Raw genomic sequence first — 22,936 nt, forward strand, 5'->3', positions numbered from 1 at the left:
TACACTTTAAATCTTGAGTATGGACATGGTCAAGAAAATGGACATTTAAGCCACTCTCTCATCATCTCTATTATGTAGTGGATTCCTAGATTTTAAAATCTGTAAACGTGCATTTTATCTATTTTTGAAATCCCAGTCAGTAGGATTTAGAAGCATGTGCTTTCTATAGTTTTCCACATAAACTGCACTTGTAATAAAGTGCTATTTTAAGTTCTTTAGAGCTTGTTACTTGTACTGACATCAGAAAGATGCTATTCACTGAGCTGACAGACAATATATGGATATACTTAAGTTTAATTATGATCTTTTTTTAGAAAAGAATTTGAAAAACATCTTCAAACCCAAACTGTAACTCTACGATGCTTCAGGTGAGCAGAATGAAAAGAGTACTGTTAGGCAGAAAGTAGAAGAGGCAGCAGTTGAAAGGATGGAGCCCTGGGCAGCCTGTTCTGGTGGGGGCAACCGGCCACAGCAGGGCTCGGAGCTGGGAGGGATTTAGGGGCTCTGCCAACCCAAGGCGTTCTGCGATTCAACGACAGCATGTGCTAAGGTAGATGAAAACACGTAATATGGGTGAGAATGAATTCTTCAACTGTTTGTTCTCACTGTGGCTATCTTTCATTTAAATATTCTTCCCATGTGAAAAGACAGTAACAGGTCAGTATGTGTCAGTACGCTAATAGCTTCAGCAGAATTATTAAGATGAGTGATGGATTAATGCTTGTGAGTTGCCTGCTTGTTACAGGACTACGCTGATTCTGCTGCTTCACGCTGTTTGCAGTTCTGTGTTTGTTATATAACTTCTTCCTACTATGGCAATTGTATTCTGATTGGATTTGTCCCTTTCTGCAGTGAGCTGCTGCTCCACCAGCTCATCGGCTGAGGTTCTGGTTAAATAGGACTAGTCACATGTGCTCCTAAATTCTGAATGGGCTTCTGCTTCTGAAATGTCCATAACATGCTGCTTCTTGGCTCGTCTGCTTCTCTTACAGAGGCTTTGAAAGCAATAAATGTTATCAGAGGACAAATAATAATAATTGAATGGCAAATCTGGAAAAAATACATGATAATAATGAATGTATTTTCTTCCTGCCCTGCCATTCTTCAGCTTGTACAGGAAATACACTGATAAGGGCATAGCACTGAGCAGATGGCAGTTGAAGACGATCTAAAACATTAACATAATTCCAACCATTTCATTCAGGAATGAGTAAATATTATCCACGTGACATCAAAGTGAAGCAGTGTTTGTGAAATAATCAAATATTAGTTCCAGAGGAGAAGGGCAAACAGCTGTGTAGAGAATTGATGGTTTCAGTAATTAGCACTTTTGTGATTAAACAGTATCAGTGTTCATACACACTTTCTCAAAACTCACTAAAAGGACATTCATTTTCATAATTATTATTTTGAAAATGTAGTAGATAATTTGATTATCTAGTAGTTACCTACTACGTCTGTTGACTGTCTAGGGTTAGATAGCTTTTGGAATAGGCAAAACTACATGTTTGCAGTTCCAGACCAAGTGTGTAAAAGCATCTCTCTTTCATGGTTTTATTAGGAGTCTTTGGAGAGTATCTGTAGTTTCTGCTACATGGTACTGTTCTCCTCTGTAAGGACGGGGATTGGAAACCAGGCACTGGGAAGACCAGAACCCTGGGGTTTGATGGACTTCTGCAGACTTCAGCCTTTTTCTTTGGGATGCTTGTTTGTTTTAGATTCAGGTCTTATTACTCATGGGTTTGCCAATAGTGTCTTTGCGTTGAACTTTGTAAGTCTCTTTCAAAACAGCGATCGAGGAACAGGTGAAGGCAACTCAATTGTGTGACTGGAAGGGGTGGAGCCTGCTGCACCTCTCTTAGACCTCATTTAAGGGTTGACTGCCTCTGGGAAGGATCTCCGTTGGAGATTCCTCCTTTGTGGAGCCTAGATCTTCAGAGATGGTTGAGCTCTTTTCCTTGTAACGCCTTTCTGCTGTGCTAGGCCCTTCGTTGTTACACCTCCTGTATCACCATTCTATCACCTTTCTGATTCTTGCAGTTTTCATTGCTGCAAACTTCTGACCTGTGTGTGGCTGATTAAACCAGCCCACAGAAGCAGGTGGCTCATGGCTGCAGCAGCTGAATCCACTCAACAGATTGGAGAAAAGCAACTCCCAAAACAAGGCCAAGAAGTGGCATGGAGATAGAAGCTTTCTCTCTCCAGAGGGCACTAAAAGTGATGGTTTCCACCTAACAGGGCTTTGTATGAGATTGAAGTATATCAGAAGTGTTGAGGTTTTTTTTTTTTTTTTTTTTTTTTTTTTCCTAAGTCTTCTCTGTCATTCTTTATTTATTGTTAATTGTGGGTGAAGGATAGCTTGCAGATGAAATAGAGACATGGATAAGAAAGCGATGAAAGAGAGGGTTCGTAGCAGTTCTGCTGAATGTTTTTTTAACAAAATAGTACCTTTATCACAGGGTCACACACACTATTTTGACAATGGTTTGTTCAGAACAAATATCCTGAAAATATTCTCAAAAAATAAATTGGGAAGTGGTAATTTCAGAGAAAGCCAACTGGAACTCCAAAGTGTTAATTCTGTTTTGAATCTGTATAATTCTTGCTTGGTTTCATTACGTACTTCTCCCAATGTCTGCAATACTGCCACTGGGAAAGGTATCACTATAGGTGGAGGTGCTGCCCTTGCTGTTCCCACACACCCCAGGGCTGCTCCAATCATATGCATCAGTGCATGGGATTGCTGCTTTGAGACCAATGAAGGAAAAATAAAACCAAAATGAAGGGTTTTGGCTTCTGCTGTGGAGTGCTGAAAATGAAAAATTTTGGAAAGGTAATGGAGTGGTTTTTTTTTTGTTTTTTTTTTGTTTTTTTTCCTTCGTGAGACACTAAAAATGTTGGGGTTGGCTTAGGATGGGAATGGAGCCATTGCAACAGGTCGAGGCGCTGAAGCTTTGAGGAACTGAGGGTTCGCAGTGCGCACGTGGGCACGAGAACCGGGCGGGGAGGCGTCCAGAGCGAGGGATGCGTTCACCGCAAGGCGTGGAAGGGGCGGCCCCGAACCCACTCGCGTCTCAGTGCTGACACGGGCGCGGAGAGCCGGGCTGGCGCCAGTAGCAGGCGGCTGCGGGGCGACGGTGTGCGGAGGCGCGCCCGGGGGCGGGCTGCGGGCCGGCGGCGGAGGGGTTAAAGCGCCGGCGGTTCTATTTGCGGCCGTCGGAGCTCCGGGCGATTAGCGAGCGGCTCCGCGCCCCCGCCCGGCCCGGCCCGGCCCCAGGAGCGCGGCAGCAGCAGCAGCAGCAGCAGCAGCAGCAGGTGGCGGCGGCGGCGGCGGCGGCGGCGGCGGCAGTGGCAGTGAGGAGGGAGTTAAGCCCGCGGCGGCGGCTGCGAGCGGCAGGAGGGGGCTGAGGAGGAGCGGCACCGGGAGGAGGGGGCTCGCGGAGCGGGCGGCGGCAGGAGGGGGGACCGACGAGCTGGCAGCGGCTCTAGCGGTTGCTAGGGATGGAGAGATCCCGTGTCACCCGGATGTGAGTGTCATGTTGGCCCAAACTCGGAGGGATTTGGCAGCGGCGAAGCAGCGGCAGCAGCGGCGGGAGGAGGAGGAGCGGGAGCAGCCCCTCGCGCGTCGCTAGTCGCTACCATGGGGGTCGGGTAGCGGAGCGCAGGGCAGCGCGCACCTGGCTCGGGGCGGCGGGGGACGTCTCGGCCCTGGGCTTTTTTCTTTTTCCTCTCGCGCGCCGAAGAAAGTGGGAATCATGCAGCAGCAGCAGCAGCAGCCCGAGCAGCACCCAGAAGGTAGGAGCGGAGCGGGCAGCAAGGGCAGCGGCGTGCCCGGGGCTGAAGGAGGGGGCGCGGGGGAGGATTTGCGAGGGATTTGGGAGACGGGGATTAAGGAGGGAGGGAGGAAAAGCGTTGGGGCCGGGGTGGGTTTGGTGCGGGGAGGGGGCGAGCTGCCGGGCTCTGGGAAGGGCGCGGGGCGAGGTTCGGCGGCAAGCGGGATGCTGCGCGAGGCTGGAGCTGAGGGCGGGAGGACGGACGCGGCTCCGCTCGCGCCGCTCCGAACCGGGTGCGGGGGCACAGCGCCGGCGGCAGCGGCTGGGGGCGGGCGGCTGAGGGGGCGCCACGGGGCTGCGCCGGTCCCGTGCCGGCTCCGCACGTCCTTCCCTGCCGCGTTCGAACGATTCTCCCCCCGCCCCCCCATATGAGCCGCGAGTCCGTTGCTGCGTGCCCGCCGGGGGCAGAGGTTCCCCGGGGAGCACGGCGCTCGGGCTTTGTTTCGCTCGCTAGCACCGATGAGGAGAATGACAGCTAGATGCGTCGATCAGCGGCTGTTTTGCGCCGAACCACGTTGCACGGCATCCCAGGGGGCAGGCGGAAGGCGGGGGAGATGCTGTCAAATTGCTTGAGAAATTAAAAAAAAAAAAAAAAAAGAAAAAGGAGGAGGGGGGGAACCGGCAGAAAGCCTTTGCAAAACGTCGACATCGGCTCCGCCACCCCCGAGCAACCTTCCCCCCCCCGAGTCCGGGCGGTAGGGGCTGCCCGGCTCCCGCCACCCGATGCCGGCCGCGGCCCCGCGCTGACCCCGCCGCCCCGGGAGCCATCTTAGAGCCCCCGCGGCCGCCCCTCACGCAGGCACGGAGCGGCGGGGCCGTGCTCGCACACGTCGACGCACGTTCAGGGCTCTCGCGTCGTTGCCGTTATCTCCTCTCCCACAGTCTAGGAAGGGGGGGCTGTGCTCCCCTCTTCGACGAACGGCGGTCGCTGGGGAGTTATCTTCCCCTCCTGCCTGGGCAGATCCGTTCCGCTTGCCAGCCCTGATTCCCTGCGCGTGGATTCTGCCATCATTCCTCCATGTTCTGCCCACCCAGGCGTCTTCAAGTTTTGAATTTCACTTAGGAGCTGCTCCTTCCTACAGGTGCACGTAGGAGTCGGCTCTGCTGCTCCAGTCAGGAGTGGAGATCTGTGCGAGGAGGTGGCATTGAGCCATCTAAATAAAAAGAGCTCAAAAACCTTGTTTAGAAGGTACAATTTATGTAGTGGAACCTCATGAAGAAGTAGAAAGAAGCATTCCTTTGCATTGGTTTCACATGTGAAACTCTACCTTATCAACATATTTACCACCACACACTATGGGAATTTAACTTGTGGGAGGCATCCCTGTGTTCTGCTGTGAGAATGCAGAATGAGGTGAGATTCAACTTGCTTACAGGATTTCTTTTAATCTTTTTGTTTGGGAAGGTAGATTGGTTGTTTTCCATTGAAAAGCATGCGTAAATGACTTTTTGTGCTGAACGCTAAGGTTCTGCAGCAGAGTTGGTCATTAGGAGGAGGAATGCTTCACTGGATAAACATGGTGACAGTAAAGCTGCCATCAAGTCTGTAGTAAGTGGGAGACTCAAAATGCAAAGTGTTGCTGAAGCACTTGTCTTGACACTTAGATTTGACTTGAAGTTATAATGCTGACTCCTGAGCCTTTTTGGCTACTGTTCAATCACATATACGCATATGTATATCTTCAATTACGTGTACGTATATTTATTTGCCTACAGTCATATATATATATATACTGCAGAGCATGAGTGTATGCGCATATATAGGCATCACACCATCAAGAGGTCTTAAAATAATCTTTTCATCGAAAACACAGTGACACATTATAGCATAAAAAGTTATAAACAAGTTTTTTTTTTTTTTTTCTTCCCCTTTTCTCTCACAGAGGCGAACTATGCAAGCAGCACCAGAATTCCTCTCCCTGGTGACGGACCAACTACTCAATCCAACAGTTCAGCACCATCCAAGCAAACTGTTCTGTCTTGGCAAGCTGCAATTGATGCTGCTAGACAAGCAAAGGCTGCCCAAAATATGAATTCTACCACAGCCCAGCCTGTAGGATCTCTGTCCCAAAGAAAACGCCAGCAATATGCCAAGAGCAAAAAACAGGGTAATACATCTAATAGTCGGCCACCCCGTGCCCTTTTCTGTTTATCCCTCAACAACCCCATACGAAGAGCCTGCATTAGTCTAGTAGAATGGAAGTATCCTTTGATGCAGTTTCAGTTCGTCTGTTTCTTGAGTTTTTTAGGTGTATCAAGACTGTCTTGCTGTGTCTCTGATAGCAGCATAGCTAACACTGTACTTCTCCTACCTATGTGTGTAACTCTCATTAACATTAATGGTAGCTAGTTTTGCATAAATGGCTCTTGATCGATGTCATAATAACAGGATGTTGTTTCACTAAAGTAAGTAAATCAAATCAGAGAAGAGCTCATAGCTATTGCTTTCTTTTCTTAGGGGAAAAAGGGAATGCATTCAGAATTTAACCTTCTAAATTTATAAGCTTGCATTATATTCCATCAAATCTCCACATTCTGTTCATTACTGTTCTAAAGAAGGCCGAATGCTTAAGAGTGCATCTAGCAGTGCTTACTTGGAGATGACCTAAGATGTCAAACCTTTATCTTCCATCTTGTGCTCAGATGTATTACTATTAAGGCAAATGGGCCGAATGTAGAAATCGTTTAAAAATTATGTTTTCCAACTGCTAAAAGTGATGTTTTCTTAGCTAAGCTAAGGATTCACTGTTGGTACATACAGGTGCCTGAACTATGTTCATCTTTTGAACTTCTACAACAATTCTACCATCAAATATTTGGAAGCGTGTATGGCTGTAGGTAGGAGACCAGACCAGACACACCAGCTTCTCCTTGGGGTGGTGTGTGTGCTGGGAAGGATTGCTTCATCTTTGTCTCAGTGGTTGTGATTTGAAAGTCTGTGGATTTCTTTGGAAGAAGTAATATCATGCAGATATGATATATTGTTTAATTCTCAAGAAAGAAGTTTGAAATAGAAGATAAAGGCTTGTTGAGGTACAAGCGGAAAAATGTTTGCCTGTTAGCCATGACAACATTCCTGTAGCAGGAAATAGCTGTTCAGGAGAGTACATTACGAAAGTAAAGCTCATTTTCTTACTTTAAACAGAACACCCATGCTGGCAGTATGAAATGTTCCTCGTTTATAGGGCTTGTTTTTTCAATTCTTTGAATGTAATTAAAGATAGTGAAACAGATTCTACTTTCATTTTAAACTGGTAGAAGTCCAACTAATTTCAGTAGATTGGCCTCTCCTTGGCTAAGGTCAGTTAAATTAAATTGCTATGAATCTGAAGTGGAATAATGCAAGGCTGAGTTGGTCCCAGTAGCACTGTATCATGAAACAAGCTTGTAAGTCTTGCACTGACGTGGTTTTTTCATTTCAGTCTGGAGAATGCTGTGTATTAAGATGGGTGCTCTGTTTTTTTTGTGTACAATGTAATGGTTGTTGATATTCATAGGCTTTTATGGACATAAAAAAATAACCCTGGTGGTGACAAACTTTGCGTTGCCAACAAACAAAATTTAAAAGTACTTGATGGGCATGTGGGCTTAATAGGTGTTTTCTTCAGAGAAAGTGTATTGTGAACTGACAAAAATATTCTTTGGAGGAAACAAAGATTGCATTTGGTACTCTTCCCTCAGTCTTTTATGGGAATTTTATGGATGTATACCAAGAAGGTGTGAGTTGAGATAACAGGAAAAAATGGCAAAAATCATAGCTAAGGTTCAAAGTATTCCCTATCTGACATTCTACAAGTAGTCTTATCTGGGTAATTCTGTCTTTTTTCGTTATGAGGAAATAATGCAGTATTTTTCAGGGAAAGGCAAATTGATGATAAGCTGAAGGATGAACTTCTAAGTATGAATTTGAGGAAACATCTTTTTTCTTTTTTTTTTTCTTTTTTAACCAGAGGAAATGTGTCTCCAGGATTCTACTACTGTTATCCAGATGCAGTGTTAAAACTGTAGCTGTACTTCATGTCACTTGTGCAAAAGCCTGAGAGGCTTTGAGTCTGTATGGCTGCCAAGCCAAGAATGGCATGCTGTTAGCCATTCTACTTACCCAGACTTTGTTCTGCTCTGCCCAAAGCAAAACTGTTAAGGAGTTCCACTGTCAGAAACATGAAGAGTTCTCTGGCAGCGAGAGTAATAGCTTTCTTGCTTTTGCAAAGAGAAAGGGACATTGAGACGTTGTTGTGATGGAAGATGATGTGATACAGTGATATAACCAATGGTGATTTGATGTTTGCCCCACTTAACAGTCTAAAGATTGCCTTAAAAGAAGAACTGTTTGTGAGTATTGAAACAGAAAGGAGAGCTAGGCTTAAAAGTTTGTAGATGCTCGGAATCCATTAATTCCTTAACAGGATTTTCCAGACCATTTGACATATTTATACTACTGTCTATTTTTGCCAACTGTGTGGCCTTAGCTGTTTACATCCCATTCCCAGAAGATGATTCTAATTCAACTAATCATAATTTGGTGAGTACTCTTGAGTTTTTGTTTTATGTCTTGAAGTTTTATCTTGGTGGTCAAGATTGGCTGCTAGTGTTTAAGACTATTAAGTATAATAATTTTAGTAAAAAAAAAATTGGTATGCAGTGGTACTTTCAAATAAAATATCAGTCAGAATATGCAATTGCTTTATTTTCAGTTTTAATATGTACTCTCTTATGTCATATTTTAAAATTCTGTTGTCAGTGAAATTCTTTGGAAGAGAACGTACCATAAAGATGTGCTGTGTGTGTGTCTATGTATTTGTGTGGTGTAAGAACTTGTATTTGAATTCCTGTTGTTGTTGAGATGTCTGTTTCAATCCCTGTGAAGTTTTACTGCCTTACCTAATATGCTTGTCTAATCTATTCTCAATTTTTAAGGCTGCTGTTTGGCTGTCTGTATTTTTAGCTGTTATTTTAGCTTTTATTAAAAGAGAATGGTGGAAAATTTTACAGCAAAGTGGTAAGAACATCAACGTGAATTATAACAGCAGTAAGTGCTTCTAGAAGTTGTTTTGAAAAGGGATGATAACACAATGGATACTTCATTTGTGGAGCTGTATTTCTTCAGCTGAAAATAGGGTAGCAGTGTTGTACTTGAAAATGTAACGAAAAATAATTTAGTTGCTAGTCTCCAAGTCTTACAGATTCTATTACACACAAGGGTGATTTGAAATACATTATCATGGTTTCATTTATTCTAAGCAGCATTTTGAAATAGCAGAGCTCTGTGGTCCTATGAGTTCTGCAAGTCTGTGATTTGTTTTCTGGCATAGTGGCGGTGGGGAAGGGTGCCAGATCAATGAGCAGGTAAACTTGGGTTGCTTTGGAAGGGAAATGTTAGGTTGATATGAGGCTTTCTATTTATGAAGATAAATGTGTGCGTTTGGTGCACGTGAGCATGTTTATTTTCCTAAAAGTAATTCTCCTCATATGACCCATTTTATATACATCTCGTTTATCAAGATTAAGCAAATACAAGCAATAAAAATGCTGGTGAAAGGCAGAATAATTCAGGTCAGTGTAAAGAACGCATCGTGCAGCTGTTTATCTAGCCAGCCAATAGTCTCTATTTCTTCATTTCATCCTCTGTGAGAAATTCAGGGCACAAGTCTCCATAGCTGTCAGTCCACCAAGAGGTCTGCTAATAACTGCTTTCATTAAAGCGTTACGTGAAAAGGGCAAAACAGATGCTTGTGTCAGAAGCTAATAATTTTGAAATAATTGAATTGAAACGTTTTTTAGTATTTGTTTTGTTAGATTGGTGTTTGACCCAATTCTACAATGTGTTCAGAAAGAAATGGACATTTCTGTATTTGATGTTTCTATTAAAGTGGGTGGGTGGACAGGTTGGTCTGAACAAAAACACGTTATGCTTTTTTAGTAAGAAATCCCTGCCCCTTTGAAGTAGAAAGGGTCTGGATCACTCCGAATTATGGATCTTGAATGCAGTCAGCTGTACATATAATTTGATAACCTTGCTATTTAAATTTGCAACTTGTGTATACCGATGTTAATTATGAGTAATTTCACTGGGTTTGCTCAAGTACTGGCATGTGCTGGGGCAGACTCAGCCCAGATAATGGAAAGTAAAGGTGCATCTTGTCTGCTTGCTAATAAGATACGTTGCTCTGCAATGAGAAGTATTGGCTTTCTTTATATCAAGGGTTCTAAATCATAAAATACATGGACTATTGCTCTGGGTCCATGTAACCTTCTCTGGCATTTTGTTGCCGTTTTTTTTCTAGTTTAGCCCAACTTTCTTTGTTAAACCCATAGTGAGGATTCAAGTATAATGTGAAGCAATACTATATTTGAGCTGGTTTGGAAATTGTTAGGCTTAATTGGGAATCTCTTTCAGCACTTATTTCCTGATTCTTGTGGTGTGCATATAAACATGTTTGAGGCAGAGGTGTCAGTTGTTATAATACTGTTGAATAATGTTCAGATCTTTCTTGTTACTGGTTTAAAAACCACATCGAATCACAGAATGGCCTGGGTTGAAAAAGACCACAATGATCATCTAGTTTCAATCCCCTGCTATGTGCAGGATCTCCAACCACCAGACCAGGCTGCTCAGAGCTTACATATTGTATTAGATTTGTGAGTATGGAAGGATTTTAGCTGCTGTTATATGGAGGTGTTTCTCTTTTATAAGCTCTGTGTAGCCAGTTTGATCTCTCTTTAATTCAAACTCAAACACTGGGGGGAAATAAGATACTCTCCTTATCTACTTCCAACTCAGGCTTGTGGTGCTGTCAACCCCACAGTCTTGTCTTCATCCTTTCCCTATTCTGGATGCAGGAATCCACTGACATTGTACAGGTTTCAGTATTTGCATCATTTCTGTCTTGTAGGGAGAGACTGGAGTGAAACGTGGTCTGCTTCCAGTGCTTTCCCTTTCTCATTCTCATTCCCCAAAAGCTCAGCTTTAGAAATTTTAGTTTGTGTATGGATTTAGGGCTTGGTTTTCATGGGATGGGTATATCAATGTTGCTTCATTGAGTTGGGTTGGTTAACTGTCTTCTGTGAGCCTGCTGAAGTGGCTTATGTGTTTCTTGATTTGCAGTAAAACCCCAGAACCTCAGACATGTTCATACTTCATTTTTATATTTAGAGGTGAACAAAGGTAAAATACATATAGTCTGTGTCCAGGTGTGGGAAGTGGGAGCACGGTACAAGAGGGCAGAAAACAATGGAGCATGGATAAGTGGGAAATAGAAATGGAACTTGTTCTGTTCTGCCTTTTTGCTGTTCTCTGGGAGTACAAGGTTGCGCTACATTGTAAACTCATAGTCAGCCTCATTCCCACTTAGGAATGGTACATTAGTGCTGGATGGTACAAAACACACTTCAAACAAATCAGGAGTACAGAGTTAAATTCTGAATGGACTGAGCTTGGCCACTCACCAGTGTTACAGTCCTGTGTTCTGGGGAAAGTTTATCAAGAAAATGCCTTGACATGTGTTTGGTGTGTGCTAGGAGTGGTGGGAGGAAGGGAGGTTCTCTTCCTTGAGTGGAGCACTTCTGCTATGCTCATCTATTCTGCACAGAGCACAGTCTGATGAACTTTAAAAAGCTGCTCAGCTAGATTCCAAATTCTATTTGAATGTTTAGTCCTTAATCAGTTCACAGGTGGGCAGAGTTCTTCTGAAGGCAGATATTTTTTTTCTCCTGCATCAAGAGAACAGGGTCAGTGTAATCCCTGCTGAAATTCTCATAATCTCACCACTTCATTCACATTTTAGTTTATTTTTTCAGCTGCTTTCAGAAGTTTCAGGTGATCTGAACTTCTTTTGGCAGTGTCTCTTGTTTGGGTTTGATAAGAAGCTGTTTTTGGATGGATGATGAGTTTCCTGTATATATACATTTCTTCTATTTCTGCCTTTTCTGCTTTTTATCCCCATCCGTGTTGTGTTATTTTCCCTCATGTCTTTTGTCTTCATTAAATTCCCACTCACTTCTATCTTTTACTTTGCCCTCTGGCTTCCCACTCTGTTTACTCTTCTGTTGGTCCTCTCCTGCACCATGCTTTGCTCTCATTGTCTCACTTCAGTTTTTCTTTCTTGTATCATCCTGTTCTGTTCTCTCTTCCTTCCTTGTGCTTTGCCTCCTACTTACTTTACCACTGGTTTGACTAGCACTGGGCTTTTTTACAGCATGCAGGCAGACTGGCATAATGTGGGTCTGCATTTCTGTTGTGATCAAAACATTTTTAGTTTTTCTTCTTATAATAACTAAACACGAACAATAAGAAGGCATCCGTGCTGAATCAATGAAGACGTGACCCCTGAAATTTGAGTTGAGCCTGCTTTAGGCGTATTGCATCTCTTGTGACCAGACTCCACAGGTTTTCACGGGTGAGGTTGTTCTGCATAAGAGATTGAAAGCCCCCATTTTGGAGGATTTGCATTAATTACAGCAAATTGGCAAGTGCAAAATCACAAGCACAAAACTCTTGAGTCTGCTGATAATCACAGACTCTATGCCTGCAACAACAGGATTCTTCAGCTTTGCTTCTGACTATGATGGTCAGTGGGGAACTCCCTCAAAGGGTGAGGTCTCCCAGCTGTGCCTACAGAACTCATTAGCTAGGTACCTCATTTATTTCAAGTTTTCCCAGGAGCTGGAACTGGGAGAGCCATAGTGAGGGATACTGCTACAGAAAGGTACTGTCTGGGTTTTCTCTAAGGCAAAGATGTTCTCTTTAAGTAGATTTAGGTGCTGGCCCTGAACTGTTAGTTGTGCCTTCAATCTAGGTCACAGCAGCAGAGTACTCACCCACTTGAACTCCTGACTTAAGATGTCGGGCTTCCTGTCCTTATCTCATTAGAAATCCCATGACTCATTCACTCCTATGGCCACATGACTAATTAATCCACCCATTGAAAAGGTTGTTGGATTTTTACCTTGCACTTGGCTATGCTAACATAGCTTATCTGAAAATGTATTTTGTAGAATGCTGTGGGTTTTGACAACATTTAGTATCTTGGAATCAGCTGAATTGCTAAATGTTCTGCGGTGTATTTTAAATGGGGTTGTACTTACACGTGCTGTATTTGCCATGTTTGCTCTTCCAGCTGAGGGCGCTTTGGAGCCCGAGTCTCTTCTTTTTCTGTGCACTGATTACTCTGACATCTGTTTGTTTGTTTGTTTGTTGTTGTACAACTGCAGCAGCCTGACTTATTTTGCTAAAAATGAGCAGTGTGGCTGTTTGATGGTTACTAAGTGAGGCAGTGGGCTTTAGCAAATAACCTTTGGACAGCTGCAAGACTTCTTTAATTGATGACCCTTCTGCAAGTAGATTCTTTGAAAATAGTATGTTTTATTTAAAAATGGTTTGTTTTGCTCAACCCTATCTTCATTTTTTTTTTTTTTTTTTTTTTTTTTTTTTTTTTTCTTTCTGCCAGCCCTGTATTTCCCATATTATGCACTTGCAAGCTGTTATGGAATGGTTTGACTTTTATTAGTGCTGATCATAGTTTTTTCATTCTTTTTATGTTGTAATGCACACCTCTTCAAAATAAAATCAGAGTTCTGGATTGCTAGCGCATCACATCCACTTTGTCCTGCAGCCACTTCTTAGGCCTACTCTGCTCTGTGTCTCTATACTATGCTAGTAGAGCTGGTTCTTGATCTATTTTGATTTTATTTTTTTTGAAAAGGAGAATTGTTGCATGTCAAGTCCATCTCTAGTGGTGAATGAAAGAGAAATTTTGCTTCTTCCTCTGGGTTAGGAAAAGGGAAGAAAGATGTGAGCAAGACTGAATTGGAGATTTCCAACTGCTAGAAGAACCCCACACCAACTGGGTCTGTGGTGGTTTGGGAATAACACAGGCTTGTCCTTATTACTCTTTTATTCTTGTGTTTCCCAGTATAACTGAAGACCTGGCTACCTCAACAGGTCTTTCAAGCTTTAGCTGATGACGCTGGAAAAGTAATTTCCCATCTTTAAACGTAGGAGACAGCTGTTCAGTTATCCAGACCAGGAGGCCCCACAAAAAGATGTACTTAATCATTGCTGATGGAAAGAAAATGTTTTTTCCACTTTTAAAGTTGCGTGCTTGTTCCTATGGGAATTCCTACTAAGGGCCTGTCTCTCCTTGAAAAGAATTGCTGGTAGTGCATTGCTGGCAAAATGCCTAGGGAGATGCAGAGTATACCAGAAAGGACTGGAAGAGTTTGTTTTTTTCTAATATAGCCTAAAGTCAGTCTTCCAAAGTGAATAGTGCCAGCTTTTTAGAAGGTGGATTTGTTAGTTTAATTGTGCTGGGAAATGCTGTGGGGCTTTAATCCTTCTCTTTTTGCCTTTTTTTTTTTTTTTTGGACAGCTAAATAAAGGTATATCTGTTAAATTTTGTAGTCTAGGCTGCTCTCAGTAACACTGTGCCCTTCCAAATATACCATATTGTTAGTTACTGTAACAGCTGAATGGGCAGTGGGAAAGCAGTTGAGCTTTACATTAAAACTGTGGTCAGTCAAGTTTCAAGAGTTTCAGATGAGTGGCAGAAGTTGGTACTTTTTAAGCAAACTGTTGACATAGTGAGTGTGTAAGTTGTTTCATAAATGCTCCAAAAGAAATACGAACAAACCAGTTTGCTTTGAATTGCTTCATGTGGGAATAATCAGTTAACTGAATGACAGAGATAGTAGGAGAATGTTAATTCAGGTGCATTTGCTTTTCAACATTAGTCTTTTTTTTTGGTTATTGTGTGATTCTTTGCAATAAAATACTAATTTAACTAATTACAACTAAAATTCCTTCCTTCCTTCCTTTTAGCGAATGTTGAAATCATGATCTTCACTGATTTGGTAGCACTGATTTTGGGGCTTAATGTTCATGTTTTTTCACACTTATTTTCCTGGGCAAAAGTACTTGTGGAGTTGCATTCTCTTTGAAGAATGCTTTGATTCTTACCAGAAATCTTGGTCCTTGCTTTTGGCATTTGAAGCCAAACTTTATTTAAAGACTTGAGATATACATTCAAAACTTCACTATGAAAATAACATTTTCAATGAAATCAATGATTGAAATGATGAAGAGATTAAACAGACTGATTTCTTTGGAAGATTTGTTTCCATAGCTATGAAATACCTTTTATTCTCGTAATGTGAAAAGGTACTATGAAAAGGCATTATGCCATAACCTTTTCACTGTTGCTGCAGGACTGAAAGTTCAGCCAGTGTTCAACTTGATTGCAGTGCACTGTTTTCATCGTGGCCACTATTCATGTGAATAGAGAACTGCTTACAGTTCCGCAGTCTTGGAGGGTTATAGATTTTTAACAATGTCATCAAGGGTCTGAATCCTGATATTTTAGTGTGGTAAATAACACGTCATATTGTTGGTTGGTATTCCAGAAGGGATGATGCTAGACAAAGAACTTGCAGAATACCAGCATTAAATCTTCCCACTCTTTTTATTGCATATTTTCTGAGACAAACTTGTGTCTTAACAGAGGAAAGAAGTTCAGCCCAAGGGCTCACCTGACCAGTTGTTTTAGTTGCACCCTCTTCATACGTGATGCAAAACAGGTTGTGCTTTACAGCCAAAGTATGTGATACTGAAACATCATTTTGTGCTTCAGTAAGAATCTTGCAGATCAAGTGCTACAAAGGAGCAGACAGAGCCAGTTATGCTTATATGACGTGGGGACCAGTAAGAACGTTAAAATAAGCGTTCATTAATAAGGTTCACTAGTTCAGTACTTATACTTTCTCTGGATTGGCCTGCAGTGGCTGGAGCTGCTCTCCAGCAGTGCTGCAGCCTCCAGCGAGATTGCATCTTATGCTGCTCAGCTAATCAGGGAAATGCAATCCTTCCTAGGAAGTGAGTAGCAAATACCCCAGAGCTGTATTATGTTTATCAGAGTTTTGCTATTGTGTTTTTCACTCTGATGGACTTATTAGGATGCCACCACTTATTCTTTTTCCCCAAATATTGATTGAGTCCTTTGAAACACATATGGATTAAATGTGGCGTAAGTTGTTCACTGTGGTTTGATATTGAAATAATTATATACTTATCATTCCAAGATATAATAGCTGTGAATTCAGATAGCAAGAAATAAATGGAAAGAAAAGCTATATTAAAGGGAGGAGCCGAAAGAAAACAGTCTATGGAATTATTTATGTCCTGTATAGTTCTTCTTTTAAATAAGGTCTCAATCTCAATGCCACTGACTTAAGGAAAAAATAATAAAAAAAAAAAATCAGTAAGGAGTACCTTGTGTCTGAAAGTATAAAATGATGTTACTGCAGCTTGTGTTCTGAGGAACTGCTAGAGAAGGGATGGGTACTTTGAGATGCAAAGTCTCTGTGATGGACGTGCTCAGTGCAGTGCAGCAAAGCTCTGTCTCCTGCAAAACACTTCCTCTGCGCATGAGAAATGAGTTAAATGATACTTGAAAATGTTCAGATTTTGTTTTAATTATAATGAGACAGCGTCAAATTGAATTGAAGTGCCCTAGAGCAGAGGCCATGCTATAGTAGTGGTTTGTGATTTGCTTTTGATGGCACTGCCGTGGATTTTTTTGCATTACTCCATCTTAAGACGACAAATGCCTGCCGTCTTCCTAGTGAAATAAGGATGCATTTCCCTCAACTCTGAAACTCAGTGGAAGATTTGCAAGTGTAACAGTCCCGTAGTTGATTCAGATTGAGCATAGGTAGGCTGTGCACCCGGTGCCTGTCTGTCAGCACTTGTGTTTTAGGGCCCTTCTACTCTGTGGTGGAGTCTATCAGCTGCTCCTCACAGCTGTGTTTTCCCTAAGCATCGTATAGCTGTGAGGGTGAAAGGTAGTTGGATCTGAGTTGTGGTGTAGCTAAGGCTGACCTCAAAGGATCTTCCTGTTAAGGAAAAAAGCCAAGAAGAGGGAAAAAAAAACTCTTAAAGTCCCATGTTAGATGTATGACATGTAACAGAGCTCTTTGAAGCTTCAGAGAGAATGTGATCTCAATCAAATACAGCAGAAACATGGGTATCAAAGTTTTCTCAACCTCCCCCCCCCCCCTTTTTTTTTTTCCTAGTAGCAGGAGAGGAATCAGTGTTCCCTCATTTCCCAAAGGCAGGAGGACATGTGTCACACCACAGCTAATCAGCCACTGCCAGGCAGTAGGATGAGACTTCATTAATTTTCATGCTAACAGAGCTGCTTATCTCTAACAGGAATACTGAATTATTCTGGCTAAGGAAATAAAATGATTTGGAATCTGAATGGAGAGAAAAGAGAAGGGGCTAAGAAATTCAGTTTATTTTATTTTTTTTAAGTTTGCTCCCAACTTTTTGTGTGTCCTTTGACAGGCTATTTGTATTTTTAGTGTTTTAATTTCCTGCTTAGAAGTTTCTTTCTACTCTGAAAGGGCATCTTAAAGAAGGGTAAGTCTGAGGCTGTGAAATGTTCAGATAATGTGATGAGATCTTGGGAGTTCTCTTAAAAGCATTCCTTATTTTCTTCTTAATTGGAAAGGACTTGGCTGGCTTGCTGGTGAACACCAGAAACTCAACATCAGTTTTGTTGTCAGCTGTATTTCAGGCTGAACTTAGAATGTTTTGGCAGCAAATTTTGGTGATAAGAAAGTGATTGGTGGTGGCAGTATGGGAACAGAAGGAACCACCGCTGTTCCCATAGTGATACAGCAGAAGCAGTGACATTTAGATAAACAGCAGCAGGAAAGGAAATTTGGGGGAGTTAATATTAGATGTCTCTGAAGATAGAGCAAGCTTCCATATGTTGTATCATGTGTATCTAAAAATGTTAATGTTAATCTTTGGGTTGTATTAGTAGCACAAGCACCCCAAGCTTTGGTGGGTAGTTCAATGTCTTCCTTGATCAGATGAATGTGAATGAAGCCAAGGCAGGCAGCATCCCATTCAGCAAAAGAAAGCAGGATATACTGAATGATTACAGATTCAAGTAATTTAAAGTTTATTCAAGTAATATAAAGTAAGTGAGGAGAAAAAAAAAGAAGAGCACTGATTATTGGAATTAATGACTACACAGAGACTTAGAGTAGGGATATATCTTGTCCCTTTTGCTCATGCTTGCGAACAAGGGTGTTTCAGAAGGTACTGGAAGAAAAGCAATTGAAAAGGTTAATTAACTTACTGCACAAAGATGGTATATTTTAGTGTGGTATGACGTACCTTGTTTTAATAAATAAGTGGAATGAGGTTAATCTGTACTTTGAACAAATTTATGGTTTGTATTCCATTGCCTTGAATGTGTTTGTTCAGTTCCAATGAAAATCAAAAAGAAAGCAAGGATTTACAGCTTATTTTGAGGCATTGACTCTCGTGGGTGTTGACTGAATTGAGGATACCCACTGAATGCTTACGTAACACGGATTATAAGCACACTAGTCTTGTTTTCCTTGCCTTTAAGCAACTGCAGAAGAAACAAATTACAGTTGAGTTAGTAGATAACCTCCTGGCAAATTGATTCCTACAACTTAGTTAAAATTATGGACTTCTGGACTGAGGGTGCTGGAAATACATAAAGATATGGTTTAAAGTTTTTGGATATGAAGGGATTCTATACAGTAGCTACTTTTTAATGGTGATAGAAGTGATAATCCTTTCAGTTGTCTAGACTGCATCATTTTCTTCATACAACGCTTCAATATAAACGTATTTCTAAAAATATAGTGAAACATAAGAAAATGCATTTTTTTTTTAGCCACATTGCTTTATGATTGTGTACTTTAAAAATATGTATTTTGCCTTTGAAGAAGGTAGATGTAAATCAAGGTGCTGTCTTGCCCCAATTTATAGGAGGGAGAGGAGGTTCATTGGTATTTGTATACCTGATCTGAGATTCAGAAACAACAGTTCAAATGTTGGGCTGATCAGTCTATTACAAATCCTAGTCACTAAGGGAGATGGGGCAGGGAATTCCAATTACGAGTTAGGGTGATGGAGAAGGGAAAGTGGGCAATAGGGAAGATAGGAAAGGAGCAAGAATTATGTAAAGCAGGGATAATCGGCACCAAGATCCAGCAGCATCTTGTTGCACGCCATTCTGATAGTCTGAGGCCAATGCAGGAGCAAACGCAGCAGAGTAGCTGGCCTTAGGCAGCAAGCAGGGACAGTGGCAGGGCAGGCCCAGGAGACTCCATCAGCAGGCAGGTATCACGTCATAAGGCACCTGATGTCAGACACCACCTTCTTGGTTTTAGGTCCCTTTTTTATCCTTCTTCTGCCAGTGTGGCATTACTGGGCACTTAGGTAAAAGTCATGTGCAGCACCCTTGAGCATGCAGGTTTGGCCATCTCACTCGAGATGAGCCCACACAAAAGTCTGCTTCCCAGCCATTAAGCTGCTACTTATCTCTCTCTCTCGTTGCCCCAGCTTCCAAACCTTCAGACGAAAGATTTCTCCAACTTGCCTGTACTTGCCCATCTGTGTTCCTGAGAATGTTTTGAGACAATGGTGCAAAAAGAATCATCTCTTACACATGCTTTCTAAGGTTCCTTTCAAGGATGTTATGGGGAGGCAGAGTCAAGCATCATGCTGAAGTCAAGGTACACAACATCTGCTTGCTCATCCCTCAGCTACCCGACTGGTGATGATATTATAGAATGCTACCAGGTCAGTCAAGCATGATTCCCCTTAGTGAATCCATACTGACTGTTCCTGATAACCTTCTCTTCCAATTGTTTAGTGATGACATTCAGAAAATGTTGTTCCATCACTTTTCTGAGTATGGAAGTGAGGCTGACTGGCCTGTAGTTTCCCAGATCATCCTGCTTGCCATTTTTCAAGTCTAGTGTGACACTGGCTGTCCTCCAGCATTCGGGGACCTCTGCTGTTCTCCAAGACCTTTCAAGGATGACAGAGAGAAGTTTGTTAATAACTTCTGCCCACTCTCTGAACACCCATGGATGCATCCTATTGGGGGCCATGGGTTGGTGTGTGTTGTTTTTGGCTAAATGCTCTCTGATAAGGTCCCCCTTTGACCAAGAGGAAGTCTTCTATTCCCTGGACTCTCTTACCTCTAGGATCTGGGATTCCCGAGCGGTAGTCTTAGAAGTAAAGATTGAAGCAAAGAGGGTGTCTAGTATCTTCACATTCTGAGTGTCCTGTTACAAGGACACCCTCATTCTTTAGTGGACCCACATCATCCCTAGTCCTCCTTTTACTACTGATGTACTTTAAAAAGCCTTTTTTGTTGTCCCTGACCTTCTTTGCCAAATTTAACTCTAGGTGGACCTTACCTTCCTTGTTGGATCCTTGCAGGTCCTGACAATATTCCTATATTCTTCCGAAGAGGACAGACTCTATTTCTGCTAGTCATGCACCTCCTTCTTCCCTTTGAGTTTATCCATGAGTTTCTTGCTCATCCATCTCATCCATACTTACTAATGGTCCCTCCACCGTAGTTTAACACAGTTTTAAGTTGGGAAACTCAATGAATTTTCTAGTGGCAATTTAGGGTTCTGTATAGAGAATGAAAAACCACTGAAAACAGTTTTCCTCAGTTATCTTTCACAGATTTGCTAGGTATGGGCCACAGACTACTACAGGTTTGTGGCTATAAGCTGAGAAATCTGTAGGTATTGCTGGTAATGAATAAACAATTACTGTTTCAGTGCAAAATACCAAAGGCTGTGGTCTGCAGCAGGCTGAAGAATTCAGTGACCTTTGAAAGTATATAGACAAGTATGTGTTAGAGCAAAATTATGGAAAAGTCAGGAGAAAAATCTGAGTTGATTAGTTTTTGATAAATGTCGTGGCTTCATGATGGAATATACTGTCATTAACTGTGTTAGGGAGGTAAAAACTGAGGAGTGATTCCAGAATTAGTAAGTTATGCATTACATGTGTATTGAACTCTGTGAAAATTGGAATCGGAGGCATTTTATCAAACAGTTTTTCCTAATGTAATTTTCCTTTCTGTACTTATATATTTTTGCAAATAGTAAGATATCAATAATGAAAACAATGTTTCAAAGTAGACTAGTATCAGTCAATGGTTTCCCTCTATTTCAGCAATAGCTGTGTTTGCTGTTAATGTCTGGCAATGTTTTAATGATTGCTTAAGAATTTGATGTTGCATCTATTTAAATGTGCCATATTTAAGGAAAAAATGTCAAGCTTATATTTGCTAGCTGTGATTTTGTGTAAGTGGTAACAAGCAGAAAAATATGCACTGTGTAACTTGGAGTGATCTTCATTGCTGGGAATAACAGAAAGAAAAAGCAAGAGCTTGCTTAGAAATTCTTTGTTTTGAGGGCTAAAGCTGGCCTCTGTTCTGCTGTCCTAATTGTGCATAGTGTCTGTGGAGACCTTTTCAGCTTGGACAGGCACAGATCTTCCAAAGGGCAGAATCAAATACTCCATTTTGTTTTTATTTTAACATACTGTGTATATTAAATCAGCCTAAAATAGAGCAGCATGTTTCTATTGAGCTTGACTTCTGGTCGACATATATGGTTTTTATGTAAATCCGAAAAATGTTCATGCTTCTATAAAGGACTCAAAGGTTATTTTTATTAATAATTTAAGCTTTGCAGTTAGTTGGAGAAGTTAAATGTCAAGATTTTTCTTTCTGTTTGGATGTGTCCAAAAATGAACCTGGTTATGCCAGAAGCAGCTCTGCTTTTTTTTTTTCCTTATTATAGGAACAACACACTGCAACAGCTGTACTGGGTTACGGCATCAAGCCCCAAATCCTGGCTCTAGCACTGATCAATAAGGAATGTTTAGGGAATGAAATAATAGATGTATTGTCTTCAGCTCAATATGTGCTTGAGCAAGAAGTAAGGTCTTCATATTTAATGGTTTCAGCGTAGGCAATAAGCACATAGTAAATAGCTCAACAAATTCAAGCTATATTTTCTTTAGAAGTTTTGAGAGAGAATAATTTGGTTATGCTACTTTCTTACTCTTTTGATATGTTTTTATTCTTTTTTTCCACTGTAATAGATGCTTCTTAAATTAATCAGTAAGTTACTTTCCTGGATACTCTCACTATCCTCCCTGCCTCAGTATTTTCTGTATTTCTGTACAGTGTATTCTTTCTTGTATAATGGAAAGTAGAGTAAGGAAAAATTATCTTGATAAAGTAACAGCTTCATATTATATATTTCTTCTATATCACAAGTAAACAGAATGCCCATATGGAATTTACTACAGTGCTTAGAGCTGTCAGCCATGACTTTTCAGCAGACTCCACACTGACACAATTTTCTCCTTTTAAACGCATAATTTCACTGTAGTACTACATTAGCTCCAAACATCTTAGATTTTCCCCTCTTTTAAAGTCATTCTCTTGTCTATCAGTATCAGATTACGTAAAAAGTCACTCCTCTTGCTTAAAAGCTCTCTTCAAGTGCTGGAAGGCTGCAATCAGGTCTCCTCGGAGCCTTTTCTTCTCCAGTCTAAACAAGCCCAACTCCTTCCTTTCTTTAAAGGGAGGTGCTCCAGCCCTTTGATCATCCTCATAGCCCTCCTTGATCTGTTCCAACATCTCCACAGCCTTCTTATGCTGGAGGCCCTAGGCCTGGACACAGAGCTCCAGGCGGGGCATAATGAGTAGAAGGCTGCAGTTGCCTTCCTTGCCGTAACAGCCACCCCTCTGTTGGTGTAGCCCAGGATGCTGTTGGCCTTCTGGGCTGCAAGAACATACTGCTGGCTCGTGTCCAGCTTCTTGTCCATCGGGACTCCCAAGTCCTTCTCCACAGGGCTGCTATCAAGGAATTCTTTTCCCAGTCTGTACTCGTATCTGGGACTGTTCTGACCCAAGTGCAGCACCTTGTTGAATTTCATTAGATTGATATAGGCCCACATCACAAACCTGTCCTGGTCCTTATGGACATCTGAATAATTATCTGATTGGAGAACTACTTCTTCCTTTATTTTCTTGTCCAATGAATCAGTCTAATTTGGCTTTTTTATTACTGATCAGTGTATGGTTTTCTTTCCAGATTACCAAGTTAACATATACATTTTACAAGCCAATAACATACTGCCAGTCTTTAAAGATGCTGAAAGAAGGTGATGATTCCTGCTGCAGGTGCAGGAACACAAAAGTGAAATTGGTCAGTAGGCAGCTGCTGTTAAAAGT

The 22,936-nt window shown here is 41.8% G+C and overlaps 1 protein-coding gene across 1 annotated transcript in view; it reads left to right on the forward strand.

Annotated features, from left to right (window-relative positions):
- Positions 1-3,755: 3,755 nt before the first annotated feature.
- CACNA1D (calcium voltage-gated channel subunit alpha1 D) overlaps positions 3,756-22,936 on the forward strand; it is a gene marked incomplete at both ends in the record, with an annotated part of 164,529 nt that continues 145,348 nt past the window's right edge. The window contains 3 exons of the mRNA XM_079540594.1: positions 3,756-3,795; positions 5,717-6,035; positions 8,250-8,355. Of these exons, the coding sequence (XP_079396720.1) occupies positions 3,756-3,795; positions 5,717-6,035; positions 8,250-8,355 (465 nt within the window). The remainder of the gene's footprint in view (positions 3,796-5,716; positions 6,036-8,249; positions 8,356-22,936) is intronic.

The sequence above is a fragment of the Tetrao urogallus genome, assembly GCF_951394365.1.
Source record: "Tetrao urogallus genome assembly, chromosome: 10".
NCBI lineage: Eukaryota > Metazoa > Chordata > Aves > Galliformes > Phasianidae > Tetrao > Tetrao urogallus.